The 15,869-nt window shown below is 25.5% G+C and overlaps 1 protein-coding gene across 1 annotated transcript; it reads right to left on the bottom strand.

Moving 5' to 3' along the window:
• Positions 1-39: 39 nt before the first annotated feature.
• LOC145830124 (flotillin-1-like) lies at positions 40-12,268 on the bottom strand. Its single transcript, XM_082938009.1, has 9 exons — positions 12,018-12,268; positions 10,925-11,030; positions 8,853-9,012; positions 8,086-8,287; positions 6,910-6,996; positions 5,787-5,899; positions 5,562-5,697; positions 5,215-5,321; positions 40-1,348 (listed from the first exon to the last, which is right to left on the bottom strand). The coding sequence occupies exons 1-9, from the start codon at positions 12,228-12,230 to the stop codon at positions 1,192-1,194; spliced, it is 1,281 nt and encodes a 426-aa protein (XP_082794135.1). The 5' UTR covers positions 12,231-12,268; the 3' UTR covers positions 40-1,191.
• Between the last annotated feature and the right edge of the window lie 3,601 nt (positions 12,269-15,869).

The following is a 15,869-nucleotide window of genomic DNA, read 5'->3' as shown; positions in this document are numbered from 1 at the left end:
TACTTTAGTAAACATACTAAACATTTTTATCTTTTCTAGTTTAGACAAAATTTGCGGTTGAATGAAAATAAAACATAATTCAAAAAAACACTTATAGTTCTTAATTTAATACAAACCAATAGTGTTAAGAAAACAGATATAAATTTGAATCCAGACCTTATTTTTCCGTTTTTTAAGTCAAATTAGTCATTTTTACAAATAGTACAGTACAAAAAACTAACATGCCACACTGAGAAGACAACAACAATTTTTTACATCTACAATTTTACTAAAACTTAAGTAAAGTAATAAAAAAATCTTAACACTCAAGTATAAATATTTTAAAAGCAAAGCTACACATCAATGTGCTTTACCGCACATTCTTTAAACAAGTTACTAACACTTCGGGCAACCTATAAAGCTGTACAACTATTGATTTATTTTAATGTTTCTTTATTTTCACCAAGCATTTTACAATAATACGACAGAGTATATAAAAGCAGTAAGTTCAAAAACTTGACTGAAAGTTTATCTGTTTACTAAAATTATTTTAAACAAAACAAGTAAAAGAATGTTTTACTCTATAACTTAAATGTAGCAATAAAAAATTGTTCAAAGAAAAACACTATTTTTAAAGACGAAAAATAAAAAGAAGTGTTGTATACATAATTTTTTGAGCAAAATAGAGCGAAAAGCATGCAGTGAAAAGTTTTGATGTAATTTGCTCATTCACAAACTTACAAAAGAGTACTAGTATCTTAAACAGAAAAAAAAAATATATTGATGATATTAAAGTGCAGAATTTCAATATTATAGTACAAAAATACAATCTGATGTAATTAATAATAATAAAAATTTCAAAGTTTAAATAAATTCAGTATTATTTTTTAATTGAGCCATAATGAAGAAAGAAAAAAGAAGTATCGTAAGTTAAAGTTTAATATTGATTAAAATTTTGAATAATTAATTATAATTACAACTTATTCATAATAAGTGTTTTCATATTATTTCAGCGAGATATAAAATTTCAAGCATAAACTTAAAATTATATACTATTTGTAATATATAAATATTTACTTAAAACTTTGTCGAATATAATAAAAGTCACACATAATGAAAGCTAAAGTTGAATTAATTAGTGACTGAGTTTAAAAAACTTCGTTAATCTATGTACATGTTTTTATCTTAGAGCTTCAAAATATTTCAAGTCAATTAAGCAGACTTGACCTTAATAGCAGTTGAAATGTCAACTCCTGTCAAACTTCGTATCATATCAGGGAGTTTTCCAATTACATCGATTACCTCCCCAGTCAATTTTGCCGCTCCGACATCCCCATCACCTGACGACACCATGGTAACCTTCTTCGCTCTGATAATAACATAAAAATTTAGTAGCCGTACATTAAATACTCTATATTTAGTTGTTGATGTTAGCATTAATGTTTGATTTATTGTATTTCTAACTTTTAAGTTTTGTATAATCAAAAAAGTTTCATGAAACGAGTATATTTTAGTTTGAGTTAGTTAAAATTTTAAGTCAATTAGCAATATAAACTTTTAAAGTTTTTTTATCTTGTAAAAGTTAAAAAAACATTAATCAAAAATGAATTTTACTAAACTCTATATTACCAGATTTTTTTAAAAGAAGGTAATGGAAAGCTTAAAATTTTTAAATACCACCGCACAATTAATACACCAGTTTAATTATAGGCAAATATATATAAAATATAATAATAATAATATTAATAGTTTATTAATAGTTTAAAAAATAGACAAACAAATAAATGCACCACTTTATAGTTGAACAATTAGGTTATGGTTTTTAAACTTTTTATAATAAATGAAAAAATTGCATTGAAATCCACAAACAAGTTGATTGAAAAACATGTAAGTATATTTCATCTATTTAACATTGTTGTGAGCTTTGGTCAAATTATTTACAAATTTTGTATAACTACAGTGAACAATTTTTGAAACACAATATCTTTTTCTGGATCAGGAGATGACGCATAACCTTTAAATTTTATTAAGTTTACTGTTTTACCAGTAGGACTTTTTATGATTATTATTTTATGGGCACTATTTTATGGGTAGAATTGCTGCAACCAAATCTGCCAATAATTTGATGTAATGTCATTAAAATTATGGGTAGTATTTAGATGTTGCTGCAATTAAAGGAAAAACAAAATAGTGTACATATAGGCTTTATATAAATACTATGGATAGTTTTTGTAGTTAACATTTTATAAACAAAAAATAAAAAACAAATTGAATGCAAATTAACTAATTGTTTGATTTATAAGTACATTTATGTAATTAATATTTTGTAAACTAACAGAAATAGTGGCTTGGCATATTATAAATACTTTGGATAGTTTTTGTATTTAAGACTTTATAAAAAATAAAAATAAAACTTGAACACACATAAACCAATTGTTTGATTTATAAGTGTATTTATGTAATTTTTATTCAGTAAACTTATAGAAGTAGTGGCTTGGACTATTATAAACATTATTGATAGTTCTTGTATTTTTAAGATTTAGTTAGCAAAAGAAAACTCGAATTCACATAAACCAATTTTTAGATATATAAGTACATTTATATAATTTTTTTTTACAAATAAAAATAAATTTAGCTAGATATTTGATAATTGGCTAGGATGATGTTGCACCAATATCGAACTGAAATAAAAATCATGTTCATTTGATTTGGGTTCCAATCTAGTCTAAACTAAACCATAATTTTAAAATGAGCTTTTAACATAGTCAGTACACTGATAAGGTACGCACTTTAAGAAGTATGTATCCGCGTAAGGTACAAACTAAATTTTTTACACACATTAATCTATTATATTTACAGGTTTTCTTTAATAAGTATGCACCCGCGTAAGGTACGCAAAAATTTTTATTTACTTCAAGGTTCAATAATGTTTCCATTTACAAATTAATGAAAAAGCTTCTTGTGTCATAGCTTTTTAAAACGAAACCTGTTACAAAAAATATATAAAATAAAATTAGTAAATGATCATATTTTGTATGATTTGAATTAAGGTATAAGTTGCTTTTTACTGTTTTACAAAATTCAAACTAGTTTTTGATATATTACAGGTCAAAGTTAGAAACCGAAAAATATAAAATTAAGAAACGCAAATCATTAAGTAATTAAGTTCACCATACAAGAACAAAAAATAACATAATCAAACTGTGTAACAACTGTTACCAAAAATATTAGTATTTCACAAAAATTAATTAATGAGCATTATAACAAATATTTTAACCTAAAAAGACCGACTTAACAAGTGCTTTACTTTAAATATTTTAATTTTTTTAATATTTTACAACAATTAAGTTATTAAAAACTCTGTTATCTAATCTCCTATTTTGCTGCTGACATTTGTACTTCTTTTTAATATTTTATTTTGTAAAAAAAAAATATTACATACAACAGGGTTGCCACTCTTTGAGTCAAAAAATCTTCGCTGAGTGACCAGAAACTTCCTTTAGTAACCTTAAACTTCCCTGAGTTTCCCTGAGTTTTTTTCAAATCCTTAAATTATTTTTTACTAAAAAATTCTCATTTTAATTCTAAGAATATTGAAGAACTTTTTGCAAGACTAAAAAATTTCTAAATAAGCACTTAAAAATGAAAAAAAAATAACTTTTTTGAACAAAATATTGAAACTGGATTAACTAAATCTCATTCTAGATCTAGAAATAAATTTCCCTGAAATTTTTAGAAAAAACCCAAACTGCCCAGAGTTTCCCTGAGATTTTCTACAACTTGAAAATTCCCTGAGTGTGTGGCAACCCTGATACAATACAAATTATATAAACTGTGAAAATTTTATTTTATTTTATAAAAAAAGTATAAAATAAAATACTATCTTTATTTTAGTACTTAGAGATAAAAACAGGCAATATTAGAAAAAAAAACAGAAAAAATACTAATCAATTTTTATGACAAAATTAAACTTATAAAAAAGTGACACACTAGATTTTCAAGTGATCTGGCTATTGTAAAAAAAAGCATTTATAAACTTAACTTTAAGCAAACTTTTAACACTTTAAATTAACTAATGTAATATTTTTGATGTTTTTTTTTATGCCAGTATTGTTTACATTGCATAAACATAAAATTGAGTTCAACATTTTAAAGGCCTAGACACTTTATGTTGTTTGTTTTCAAATTAAAAGTACAAAAATTTCATTTAGTTGCAGTAACACCTTAATTACGTCATATCAATTTATGGGCAGATTTGATTGCAGCAATTTTACACATAAAATAGTACCCATATAAAGACCGACCCCTAATTAAAAAAAATATGTTTATTTATCTACATGAACTTTTGATAAGCGTAGATCGAAAAATTTTAAGTTAACAAAAAAATTAATTGCAAAATTAAATTCTGTCTCCAATTTTTTATTTAATATCTCTTTCTTTAATTAAATTAAAAACCCTTGAGTAATAAAATTAAGTTACAATTCTTATTTTTTTAAGTAGTTAACATGTTGACAGTAGATTGAAAAATAACTACTACTATACCTCTAATCGTATATACAGTCACCTCTCGCGAATCTAGGCACTCGTTTGGTTACGCACTCTCGTATAGTTACGCATTTTAGAATTCCCAAAAAAATCTTTTACACTATAGTGTTGTTGAGTGTATCGATATAACAATATATTTGATTTTTATATATAAATTTAAAAGCTAATTCATCTCTTTACTTGTTTAGATTTTGTAAATTTATTTTCCTTGAGGTTTGGATAAACATTTAGTTGTGCCTCAATATACCATAAGTTTTGATACGTAACAACAGTTTTAATTAAAAACTCTGAGCCTTAGCCCTTGTAGCCTCTGAGTAGGTATATTTGCTACCTATCGTTTAGTTACGCACTTTTGCAGTGGACACAATGTGCGTAGATCAGGGTTTCCCAAAGTGGGGGCCATGAGCAGTAAAGGGGCCACAAGGTCATAATTTGAAACTTACACTAGATATACTGGAGTTGATGATGAAGAGCAAAAACAAGGTCTTACGTGGTTTTATGGTAGTTTTTTGAGAAATCTGGAGGGGGCCATAGCTTTTTTAACTCCTTAACGGGGGGTCTTTTGAAAAAAAAGTTTGGGAAACCCTGGTGTAGATCAACATAAAAAAATGTACCTTTCATTAAGTCAACATACAGGTATTTTAAGAAAAAACTAAACTATAAGCAAAATATGCCAGAACATATTGTAACCTTGTAAGTGGAGCAGCAATTTCAGCAGCCACTTTAGGCAGGGTCTGCAAAACCATGTCAACCATGGCAGCTTCCTGGTACTCTTTCCATGCGTCTGCTTTCTTTATCTGTTAACAATTTATGTTCTAAATTATAAAGTGACTAACTGAACTTGTTGTAATAATGAAAAATTACACGATACAAAATTTCGTTATATAAAATAATACATGTTTTGAGTGGTTATCTGAAGTAAGTATAAGAATATAGTTACTGTTTCATAATAAACTTTTAAGTTTATTATTAATTTAGGGAAAATAATTATAAAAATTAATATAACAATCAACTTTTTAAACTTAATCATCGCTTACCATTTGTTCTGCTTCTGCAGCTGCTTTAGCCTCAACAGCGAAAGCTTGTGCTTCACCTCTCATTCTAATCGATTCAGCCTCAGCCTCTGCTTCCAATGTAATCTTGTTTCTTTCTGCTGCCGCTATTGTCTCCAATCTAATAAAAAGTCCTTGTAGTAGGTAATAAAAAGCATTTTAATACAAAATTACAAACTAATAAGTTTATAGTTAAATAAGTTTAAAAACCTGTATTTTTCTGCATCTGCTGGTTTTTTAATTTTAGCTTCAAGCTCTTTTTCCCTCCTCAAAATTTCCTGATCTTGAATTTGAATTTCCTTCGAACGCTCTTCAATTATAACCTGTAAAATTAAATAATTTACTTGGTATCCAAAACCATTTTTACTATCTAAATTGTTAACTCTTTAAAAACTTAAGCAAACAAAGACTAATTTTTTTAATGAAATAAAAGTTTGTCATAAATTCGTAAATAAAAAAACAAAAGATTCTTTTATAAATATTTTTATGTCAATGAACAGAAACACAAACTCAAAGACTATTGTTAAAGTTTAAGAACATAAAAATTGAGTATTGAGCTCACTAATATTTCTATAATATATTTTCTTAACAAAAAAATAATTACTTTGAAAACAACGCTTTTTAAAATGCCAAAACACTTTTGAATATAATATAGGTTAGCAGGTTAATAAAAGTTGTTTTTTATAAGTAACAAAATTATTGTTGTAAAACCATTCATTGTGCTTAATAAGTTTCGTAAAACAATGACCAATTATTTACTACTGAACCTATTTTTAATAAACTTGTTGTTTTATCAGACTGGTTTATAATATACTAAATATTTTTAATAAAAAAAAATCATTTCCAAAGCTTGATTTAATTTTTATTTGTAAAAAAAAACAATAATGATTTTAAATAATTTACTAACCTAGATAAAAATATCAAAAAGTCAGTGTATTATAGTTGTTAATATATAGACATTAAAATAACTTTGTTTTTCAAATATATTTCTATACCTTAAGGATTGCCAAAAAAGTATTTAATTCAATGATGTTCATAAACTTTTTTACATTATTAAACCCCAATTCAAACTCTTTTGAGCAACCCTATCATTACCAAATATTTTATGTTTATCTACAAAATTAAAGTTAATTTATTTTATGTTCCTGATTTTAAACAATATGAATTTTCTTATGTTATCGTTTTTTTCGTCTCTACTTATTGCATATTTCAGTTAAGTGACCAAGGTTTTTATGCCTGGACCCACCGTAGGACAATAAACTTAAATTTTATTACACAGGCATAATAATAGTAGATAGTAAATAATACTTAAATGTAAATACGTAAATGATACCTGCATTTCTGCTTCCTTGATTGCTTGTTTACTAACTGCTTGTTGCTGTTGGTACGCCATTTCAGATTCAGCTCTTCTCGTTTCCACCTATTCAGTATAAATACACATTAGTAGATAACATGAAAAATTAAAGTATATAAAGCTAATACTATACTATACTTTTACATAAATCAGGGTTGCCACGCAAAATTTTGTAAATTTAGTTTGACTTTTCAAGATTTTGACCGATTTAGCTTGACTTTTACATTTCTCTTAGGTACGCGTTTTAAATACGAACTTTCAGTTAAATAAGCATTCTGAATACGCATATTTTGATAAGTGAGTATTTTAGTACGTACTTCTTATTCAGAACTTTTGAACCAAAATTAAAACTTTCTGTCAAGTTTCTTTTTTATTTAGACTAGTAATTCTTAGCTACAAACTTTCTATTGAGTAGCTGCTGTGTACAGAATGTGTACTTCAGCGAAAGATAACTATAATAATTTGTTATTGGAATATAAAATAAATAATATAAGCTTATTTGTAAAAAAAATTGCACTGAACTAGGTATACTTTTTTCTCACTGCTTACCTCTTTGCAAATAATCTCTAAGTGACACTAATGTGAAGTAAACTACTGGCAAAGAATATTTAATTAAAAAATTTAAACTAAATCACATCTAATTCTGAAAAACGAAAAGTGGTATTAAAATTTAAACATTTGTAATCAACTTCGTATAATTTGTGTATATATCAAAGTTTCACAACGGAAGTGTCCTTGCCACAGATCATCAATACTGAAAAGATTACATAAAACAACTACTTATTCAAATAGGGTTATAGTTCAACATGTTTCTAGGAAAATTTTGCATTTTTAGTCTGATATTTTTTAGGATTTTTTAATTTAACTTTGCCATTTTAAGGCTTTGAAATTTAAGGAACTTTGTAAATTAGAACTGACAAATTCTGACATTTTGCCCCCAAAAAAACTGACTTAGCCTGACTTTTTCCAAATTTTCCAAAAAAAAAAATTGACATAGCCTGACCTGTGGCAACTCTGTAAATACTTTTAGTTATAATTTGTTGTATCATAAGTATTAAATAGTAAAACATAATTAAGTTAAACAGTATTTTATTATTTTAAGGCGTAGTAACGTGTATAATTAATAGTTCAATAATATTAATGGTTACACACTACCTCCTGATCATAAGCAGCTTTTTTGAGATCAAAGTCTCGCTTTGCCAATGCAATTTCAGTGTCCTTTTCAAATCGAACTTTCAACCTCTCCTGGTTTGCTATTGCTTCTTTGATGCCGGCATCTCTCTTTGCTCTGGCCTCTCCAATTTTAGCATCTCGTTTAACTTTTGCAGTCTGAGTCTTTCCTAATGCATGCAAATACCTATAATAATGAAAGTAAAAGTTATATACATATATACTAGAAATTATGAGAGACAGGTAGATTTCTCTAGAAATAAATTTATTTCTGAGTATTTTGATTAATTAAATATTAAGTAAAAAGTTATTCGATTTAAAAACTATTTGAAATACAAACTTTTTATACTAGATTATCTAAAATTATAAAGCTAAAAAAATTCAGAAAATTTTGAATTTTTTGTATATAATTAATATTTAATAACTGCTAAAAATTTATTTTTGTTTAAAAAAACTATTCAAGTACAATATATATTACTTTGTACTTTATTTGTTTTTATGTTGCTTTAACACAAATATAACAAACCAAACTCTAAACTAAAATAATTAAAAAATAACTTAAATATGTAAATATAAGTTTCTGATAAACAATAATTCATTACAATCAAATTAAAAATTATTTACGTTTTCTAATTTGTTTTGACCTAATACTATCAGGTATAGTTAATGTTACATTTTTATAATAAGTTGTAATATGCTAAAACTGTACGTAAAAATACAAAATGTCATCTAAAATTTATTATTGAGCCAACCCTTGAGTATCCTTGATATCTTTCAAAGTGTAACTGACAACAGTAACTCCCATTTGAACTAAATCTGATGATGCAACTTCAAATACATTTTTTGCAAACTTTTTTCTATCTTGGTAAATTTCTTCAACAGTCATTGTACCCATAATTGCACGTTGGTGACCTATATGTCATATTTATTTATTTCACTTTTACAACACAGTCTACTACAGAGTAACTTGGTATTTACTTAGAAAAAAAATTTCATGGTAGCTACCTCATTAGTTGTTTACATAGAAATAAAAGACCAGGTTTTTTTAAATATTTATTTTTAAAAAATATTTTCATTAATAAAAATAAATTATCTAAACAGGTAAAACACAAAAGTAAATGAAGTAAACTTTTTATGTATTTCTCTTTTTATTCACTTTTTTTTGAAATTTAGTCTTATTTTTTAATTAATTAATAAAGCTACCAGTTACTCTGTACAACTTCTTGTAATTCGAAATAATTTTTAAGATTTAATCCATCAAATTAGTGACCTATATAGGTTGTCAAAGGGTAGTGAAAACAAAATAGGCAAAAATAGATTACTTTACTTAAGATCTATCTCCTCCTTCGTATTTTAAGAATTAATAAATTCCCAACAACTTGTAAAAAATATTATTTTAACTTTTGTGTATATATATATATATATATTGTTTTAATAAACAAAATATCATTTTTATTTTAAATTTTGTTCATAATTTCTTTTTTTATACTTTTCAAAAATCTACTTTCCACATGTTGTTTGTAATATTGAAAATTATATTTTTAGTAAATTTTTCAAAATTCCAAGAAAATTTGCCAAAGATGCCTAGAAAATATTTGATTCTGTAATGTATGTATCTGATTTTTTTTACAAAGCTGGTTCTATCTCAAATATTAATTAACTTTTCTTTTGTTCTATAAAAAGTAACTTATAGTATATACACTAAGCTTTCAATAAGAGTTAATATTAATGACTTTAAAATTTTTTTTGGATCCCTCCATGCCCTTAGTCTTGATTAATAAAACTTTAATTTAATAAAGACACTTTATAATCAAATTATTTTTGTTTCAGGGTTTCAGGGATGGTTTTTTAATTTTTTTTTCAAGGTTTTTAATATTTATTCTAGGTTTTTGAAAGTTGACATTTTTATCCAGTATAAACTAAGCTAAGCTTAAGGTAGAAATGGTCCTAGTATAAAAATATTGAAAAGATACTGTAATGATACTTTAAATGTGCTTTATAATAAATATAACTTAATCAAAAAAAAAACTGTATATGATTAATTTTTTTGTACCTATTCAAAATTTGATCAATTTACATGTAAAAATTGTTTAAAATTCCAAGTTTTTCTAGCTTTTTTTTTTAATTTCTCAAACTCCTAGTTTTTCCAGACTTTTAACAACCTTCTTGTTTACACAACTCTATTTTATTTATTTAATGAAATAAATTCTAACTTAACAAAAACACTATTAAAAAATTCTTCATAGCTGGACATTGAATAAATAATAAAGAGTGTGCAAAAAATTATTAAGTATCTAAATTAAAATCTATTAATCATCGGAATAATATTTTTACTTCATTAATTTAGAAGCTATTTCAATATGTAAAAAAAGAGTTGTGTAAACAAAATTAATTTTATTATAAGGTGTCTGTACTTAGTTAAAGTAATTTTATTTTATTAATTGTATGAAAGTAGAAATTAATATTAAAACTTTTTTTATCAGAGGAGTAATAAATACAAGTCATAACATATATAAGCATTTTAAGAGATAACATTTAAGGAAGTTAGATCCTTTCAGGTAAAGCCTGTAAGAAAAAACAAAACAACTGTTTTGAAACATAAAACTACATTTTCTTATGTTTTCAGTTTTTTATTACTATAAAGAAAAGTTCAAGTACAGAAAAATGTTGCTTACATTATTTTAGTAAACATAGTACAAATATAGCCCTTACAAACTATCAACATGCAAAGAAATAAGAGTCTATTTTTTGATAATAAAACTGCATTATTTTTCTAATATACAGAATTTTTAATCTGATAAAAATTTATATTGATTGGGCTTACCTTCAAGAGTTTCCAATGCAATTGACTGTATTTGGCGTTCAGACTTACCTAAAAACTGCATGCAAGCAGCAGCAAGCATCTCTTGTGATTGACCCTGAATTTTTACCTACAAAATACTTAAAGTTATTTACTTAAGATTAAAGAAACCATATTACAAAAATGTTTAATTTTTCTAAAGTAATTAATCGTTTTGTGAACTTTTATATATCAATAAAAACTTATTTAATCATACTTAAAGGTTGGGATTTTTTGAGGCAAAAAAAAACTAGCCTGAGTTACACTAAAACTACTTTGAGTTACAACAAACTAGTCTGGGTTTATACCAAGTTAAAAAGATAACAATATGAGCCAAAACTAAATAAAAAAACTTTTATTGAAGCTTAAATTTCCAAATTTAAGTCAAAAAAACTAGCTTGAGATTTAAGAAACATAATATCAAAATTAGCCTGAATTTTGAAAAAAGCTTCAGACAAGCCTTGTGAAGCCTGAATTAAATAAAAATAGTCTGAATTGGTCTGAGTCAGCTAGAATTTTTCAAAATTCAAAACTAGCCTGAGTTACTAATTATGTTACAAGAAATAAATAAACGATGGTTTAAAAATCTACCAGTTTATTGCAACATTTTGTTCAAATTAATTTCGGACAACAGTCCTTCATCAGTAAACTTTAAAACTATCGTTTTAATATAGTTATAGTTTTAAAGTTCACTAATGAAGGACTGTTGTCCGAAATTAATTTGAACAAAATGTTGCAATAAACTGGTAGATTTTTAAAACATCGTTTATTTATTTCTTGTAACTACTGATGCAAGGAAAAAAATCACTAGTAAAAACAATTGACTTGTGTCCTGGACTGATTTGCGAATTATATATAAATCTTATTAATTATGATTAGCCTTAGTGTGCCTATGTGCAACCCTGGTATTTGTAAGGAAAATTGTCTATTAATACAAAAACAAAGTTCTTTTGGTAGCTTAGTATGCTGAAAACAAATATAACTGCAACTATAAAATTAGTGCAAACAAAAAATCAATTTCTTTAAGCATAGTCTTAAAAAACTTAGCATTCTCAACAAGCTTAGTCTTCTATATTACCTGAGCAACACCTATACAAGATATTGGAACACCTTGTGCAGTTGTAACTTCAGTTGACTGAATTTGGAGTGTCATTGTATTAAGAGATATTCTCTGCAATTGCTGGATGACTGGCCACACCCAAACTGAACCACCTGGGATCATCACTGGTCTACTATGAAGACATCCAGATACAACCATAGCTTCATTTGGACCACAAGTCTCAAATCCCATTGCTTACTTTAGATATATTTCAATTTAAAAAACCTAAAAAAAACTACTATTAACAATTTAGATATTGGAACATAAGTGACCAGTAATTATACAATAAGTTACACAAGACACACAATTTCAAAAACACTTAATATATTTCGAGCAATTCTCATCAGTAGAGTACAAAGCTAACAAGTAATAAGATTTAACAAACTTATATAGTAACTAAGTAATCATAAAGTAATCAAGAGATTAATAAAAGACAAAAGCAATTAGTAACAGTTAAAATCAAATAAGTTCACTTATATTATAATTGATCTACAGTAAAACTAAACTAAATAAAATGAAAACAATCTTTAGAAAATATTATGAAAATAAAGAAACAGGATAGTCAAAATATTTTTGCTTACTTAAAACAGGTTTACTTAACAAAACACAGATGGCTTTTAATTTAATCAAATCGAAAACATTACTACAAGTTTTAATAATTATAAATCTACTCATATTATAACTATTTGCACAAGTTGGATTATTAACTAAATGTTCTGCGACAGATGAACGTTTAGATGCGTTTAAAACCTTGACCGGTATATCATTTTTCATATCTGAAAACTCACCTCTCTATATCTTACGTTTCTATAGTTAACTGAATATTTGCAACCTTAAATTCTTATATTTATATCCTAATAATGCACCAAACCTTAAGTTAACGTTATATTGTTTTAATACTTTATATATGTGTTCTTGTAAGTTGTCTAAACCTACATTAAAAAAAAAAGCATTTCTGACGTCATAATCGACACCTGAAGACTGAAAACCTGTAAAAACTGTCTAGTTACGTATATTAAGTTTGTACATAAAGGTCAGCAAATAAGTTTTAGCTATTTCTACTCTATATACTAAAAGGCTCTGACTGTTTTTTTTTGTTAGAATCTGCCTCTGTTGAAAATTGTACCGGAACTAACGCAAGTTTAAAATTTTTAAATTTATAATTTGCACTTAGATTTTTCTGCATTGTTTAATTATTTGGTTAATCTAAGTCTCATTTCAAAATGTGTTTTAACTATTCTCAGATACCAAGTGCTTCAAAAATTACAGAAAAGCTTAAACTAAAAAGAAGATTGAGTGATGTTATTAGTATTAAGACTACATGTCATCAAGGTAAAAATTAGATTTTAATTTAGTGTATAAAAATAATAAAAACTATATGTATTCTATAATCATTAAATTTTTCATATTAGTATTACTATTCAGGCTGCAGAACAAATACTATCAAACTATCCAGTTTTCCCAAAAAAAATAAAGATAATAACAGATTGTCAGGAAAACCATTTGAAAAGATTAGATATAGCAACGAGTTTAGTTAGGGATGGAGGTAAAACTGATTTTTACAAAGTTTTCTAATATTTATTAACACTTAGATAAATTAAGAAAATATTAAGATATTATGTTTAAAATATTTAGTAAATATTTTAAAAAATACTCTACAGTTGTAAACCTGAATGCATGCAACAATTGCCAATGGTACCAACCAATTAGCCTTCAAAGACAGAACCTAAATGAGAATGAAAAATAAAATGGGTTAGATTTTTATTTACATCAAATGTATGTAAATTCAATAAAAACTATAAGTAGTTACGATATTAACTATATTTAAACTAAACAGTAAACCACTTGATTACAGTTAGGCTGCAACAACTGCAAAAAATGGTACCATAAAAGCTGCCTGAAGATGACGGACAAGACTTACAATGCACTAAAATCTCAAAAATACTATTGCTGTTATTGCAAATATATAGCTACCAACAAATAAATGAGAAATAAATTATTACATCATTATTGTTTTTTGTTATTCTACTAAAAAAAATAGTATTATTATTTTTGACCAGTAAAATATTAGTTTCATTTATATTAATGACGTCAAAAATGTTTTTTGTTTTAATATACAAAGTATTAAAACTATACAACGTTAACTTAAGGTTTGGTACATTAGTATATACGTAACTAGACTGTTTTTACGGTTTTTTTTCCTTCAGGTTTTGATTATGATGTCAGAAATGTTTTTTTTTTAATGTAAGTTTAGACAACTTACAAGAACACATATATAAAGTATTAAAACTATGCAACGTTAACTTAAGATTTGGTACATTAGTATATACGTAACTAGATGGTTTTTACAGGTTTTTTGTCTTCAAGTGTCGATTATGAAGTCAGAAATGCTTTTTTTTTTAATGTAGGTTTAGACAACTTACAAGAACACATATATAAAGTATTAAAACTATACAACCTTAACTTAAGGTTTAGTACATTAGAATATAAATATAAGAATTAAAGGTTGCAAATATTCAGCTAACTATAGAAACGTCTATATCTTTAGACTTTGTCAAATTATGTTCCTTGAATAATGTATAAATTTTTAATTGTGCCTCAGTTTACATTAATTTTTTTGAGTTAACAACAGTTTTAACTAACATTGTGAAACAAAAAAAATAAAAAACTAACAATAACAAAAGTTTACAACACCAACATATGATACAGTGTTATTGCACTATGTTTGAATAATAATCAGAATAAACAACTCAAAAGAATTTTTTTGTCAAAATATAGCAATTTTATCAAATATAAACATGTATACATATTAAGTTTGTTAACAGAAAGCAGCCAACATAGTAGGTATATTTGCTACCTCTTGTTTAATTATGTTCTCTTGTTTTATTGATGTGAACCCAGAGTGCCAAATTTGCTAGAGGTTACAGTAGCTTAATAATTGTAAAAGAACATAAATTGCTTGATAACCAAAATGTATTTTTATTGATCAAATCATTTGACAATACTCTTGAGCATCATTTTATTTAAGTAGTTTGTTCAGACAAAATTAAACTGGAGAAATATAAGGTGTATTTTAAGGTCATATAGGTGTAAATCACCTTTTTCAAAATTTGATCTTATTTTTTAGAGTTTTAACTAAGCTACAAGATGCATTTTACAGATTTATAAATTGAAAATGATTTTTGAGTCATAGCAGGTCAAAGTCAAAACTACAATAAGTTCCTTATGGGAGGCGCAAACTAAAATGGCAAAAAAGACTAAATCACTAAAAATCTATCTTCTTGTACGTTTTTTGAGATAACTACCTCAAACTTTTAAGAAATGTTCCTTGCAATATTTAGAAAATTCTGTTGAGAATAAATTAATAAAATAAAAACTTATGACTAAAAAACAAAAACAAACTGTTTATTTTTTTTATAAACTTTAGTTTTTTAATTTTTCCAACATTCTTTTCAACAGAATTATATTTTTAGTGATTAAATCTTTTTTTTTTCATTTTAGTTTGCACCTCCCATAAGGAACCTATTGAAGTTTTGACTTTGACCTGCTATGACTTAAAAATTATTTTGAATAAATAAATTCTGTAAAATTTATCTTGTAGCTTAGTTAAAGTGAAAAAAGTGATTTTAGGACCACTAGGTTTTACAACCAGACATTATCAGCACTTTTTTTTTTCATTCAATAAATAATATACAACTTATTTTGAGGTCAAGATCTAACAGTTATCAATTCAAAAATACAAGTTGGTAGAACCAAAGTAAAATTGTTTCATTAAATTTAAACAACAAACCAGCACTTTTTTTTGTATAGCCATTAAACCACAGCAAATCG

Source organism: Thalia democratica, chromosome 2 (assembly GCF_965202585.1).
Source record: "Thalia democratica chromosome 2, ktThaDemo2.hap1.1, whole genome shotgun sequence".
Classification (NCBI taxonomy): Eukaryota; Metazoa; Chordata; class Thaliacea; order Salpida; family Salpidae; genus Thalia; species Thalia democratica.
The sequence above is the reverse complement of the archived record's forward strand: the minus strand, read 5'-3'. Positions and strand labels throughout refer to the sequence as shown.